At 33.8% G+C, this 2,775-nt stretch overlaps 1 protein-coding gene across 3 annotated transcripts; it reads left to right on the forward strand.

Moving 5' to 3' along the window:
* The first annotated feature begins 556 nt into the window (after positions 1-556).
* Positions 557-2,736, forward strand: LOC118756291. Of its 3 annotated transcripts, none has more exons than XM_036491060.1 (4): positions 557-703; positions 957-1,093; positions 1,294-1,450; positions 1,523-2,736. In XM_036491060.1, exons 1-4 carry the CDS (start codon positions 666-668, stop codon positions 2,013-2,015), a joined length of 825 nt encoding a protein of 274 aa, XP_036346953.1. In that variant the 5' UTR covers positions 557-665; the 3' UTR covers positions 2,016-2,736. The 3 variants fall into 3 exon arrangements, with proteins under 3 accessions (XP_036346953.1, XP_036346954.1, XP_036346955.1); XM_036491061.1 differs by lacking the exon at positions 557-703 and adding an exon at positions 704-796; XM_036491062.1 differs by lacking the exon at positions 557-703 and adding an exon at positions 789-847.
* The last annotated feature ends 39 nt before the right edge of the window (positions 2,737-2,775 follow it).

Here is a 2,775-nt window from a genome sequence, read left to right on the forward strand (position 1 = left end):
GATGCGCTAAATGAGCTTTTACGAGTAAGCCCATTTTAGTTCGAGGAATACTGGTGGTGACAAATCGGCAACATCATTTCTTTCATGTCAATTTTGGAATAAATAAGTTATCAAAAATTCCTAAACTTATAAATTTCGCGTCAACAGTATTATCCAAATGCGTCTCATTTATACCAAAGACAGGATTGAAAGAATGGGAAGCCTCATAGCGAAAGAAAGAATTTATTCCGTTTCTAAGTTCAAATTTTGTATACAAAAAATAAATGAAGTGTTAAAAAGAATATAAATATCGCCTTAAGCGATAGAAAACGATTCGTACAGAGAGTTGCCTTCGGCGGACGTTTTAGAGGGACTAGCAATAGAAAATCGATAAAATGGCGATATTACCGGCAATAAATTTGTTTCCAAGGGCGACACGTTTTCTTGTTACCGGCAACAAAAATTGTTTTTTGGGTGACGTTGAGTACATCTGCTTTAATGTATATTTAACATGGCATCTCTGTTGGGCGCATTCACAATAGGATAGAAACAAGGAAGAATTTCCAGCTGGCATGTTTGGCAATTCGATTAATTTGTTTCCAAAGCATTTTAGTATTTATTTAACTTGGGGAAAATAGTTCATTGCATAATTGTTTATTACTGCGTTCTGAAGATCAAAGATTAAAATGGAGGATGGATTTGATGATATGAGTTCATTTGCATTGTAAGAGCCGCACGTAAATAAGTGAATTAGTGCAAGCAACATAGCATAGAATCTGTCAAAGATGGCCTAAACAATGGAATTTCACACAATTATGTAGACTGAACATAACATACTTTTCGTAACAGTTTTAAGTTTATAGAATTAGTGACAACATAACGAATATTATTTTGAAAATATGTACATATGTATACGAAACTCAAAACTATTTCCACAACGTTAATGTGTTGTTGATGTTCACTTCTTTGTTTCTTAGAATGACGCTCGACGAGAGGCTCATTGAACTAGTACGGAGCCACAAAATAATTTACAACAAACAATGCTTTGGACATAGAGGCCTTGAGCAAAAACAGGCAGCATGGAACGCAATCGGCGAGCAACTGGATACCACAGGTTAGTGTAATAATATTCAACTATTTATTAACCTACATGCATTTAATAATAAGAATAAGAATAGAATAAAATAAATGAATAATAAAACAAATAATGAAAGAAATAATTAAATAAATAAATAAATGATTAATAAAATAAATATGTAAATAGAATGAAAGAATAATAGAAATTCAATAATAGAATTTATTTTTGAATCATAGCGGATGAATGCGCAAAACGATGGACGAGTTTACGAGAACGTTATTCCAGAGAGCTGAGGAGACTTGAAAAACTTTCAGAAAGTAAGGAGCATGTAGTTGTAGACTGGCCCTATTTTAACTCGCTTTCTTTTCTCAGAGAATTTGTCAAGCCAAGAGCGTACGCATGAATTAATATTTTATTGATTAAAGATTAGTGTATTAATGTCCATAAATACATTTGAATTTTTAGTCCTCGAAGTACTGGCAATGAGACGCTGGGTTGGAACTCTCCTGCACCACCGAAAAAGTTTAAAATGTTTCGTGCTGAAAGTAATGAATTTTCCGACACAAGCGACTCTACTACACCACCAACAAAGTACAAAAGCTTTAGTGCTGAAAGTAATGAATTTCCCGACACAAGCGACTCTCCTGCAACACAAAAAAATTTCAAAATCTTAAGTGGTGAAAGTAATGAATTTTCCGATGCAAGCAATCCGCTAGAAGAAATCTGCATAGAAAAAGTTGAGATGCCAATAGAAATTCAAAATGTCCAATCACCTGCTGCAGGAGTTATTGTTAACACAGAAAATGCTGCAACAATAAAACGGATTAATGCTGTACAATCTTTTGGTCAAACTGTAGCAGCAATTCTATCGGAAATGAGTGAAGCAAAGCAAGCAAGAGCAATGCGTGTATTGTTTAATGCTTTAATAACTATTAAAACATCGCCCGAAGAAACTTGAGTTTAGAAAAACAGCGCTGTAGTTCTTACCTTTTTTAGCTGCGACTAGAATTGCAGAATATTTTGCTCTTATTAATATACGGTGTTTTATTAATACTAGCCCTTGAACAAGGGATTAATTGAAGCGGGCTTTTTCTTTAATTATATGCATACATACATACACATTTTAATTAACATTAATTTGGTACAAAGTATTTTTTACAATTCAATGGTCGCCGCGAACAACGCTGAAGCGATAAGACTATAATTTTGTAGAAATAAAAGAAAACTAGTAATAATCCCCGAAAATCGGGGTGCTCGGTAGTCTAAAAAATCTGCATATTTCTTTATTCCTTATTGCTTATTGCTTTTGGTAGTTAACTTTAACTTGGTATTTGCGCAAGATCGTACTCTACTCAATGCGCCATGGTTTAAGCAATCCTTTTGCTAGGGTCATTGTTCGAAAAAAAAGCCACCGATCCGGTTCTATCGTAGCAGATCGAAACCCATGGCATAACGACATAACCTAGGAAAGTTGCCCAAGCAGCTAAACTGTGTTTTGTGTCGTGAGGTTATAATATGGCAATGTATAGGATGCAAAAAAAATGTTATGCCTTGTCAAATAATGTTTTAAAAATTAGTACGCATAAGTGCCCGCTGTACTAAAAAAAGCACACTCCCAAAAGTTAACTTTGAAGCTTTTTTCGTTAATTTTAATTCCTAAGTTTGTTTAATATGGCTTTTATGATCACATAAATAAAATTAGATGTAATAAAATTTCA

The sequence above is a fragment of the Rhagoletis pomonella genome, unplaced genomic scaffold (genome assembly GCF_013731165.1).
Source record: "Rhagoletis pomonella isolate Grant_MI unplaced genomic scaffold, Rhpom_1.0 Rhpom_scaffold_09641, whole genome shotgun sequence".
Taxonomy (NCBI): domain Eukaryota; kingdom Metazoa; phylum Arthropoda; class Insecta; order Diptera; family Tephritidae; genus Rhagoletis; species Rhagoletis pomonella.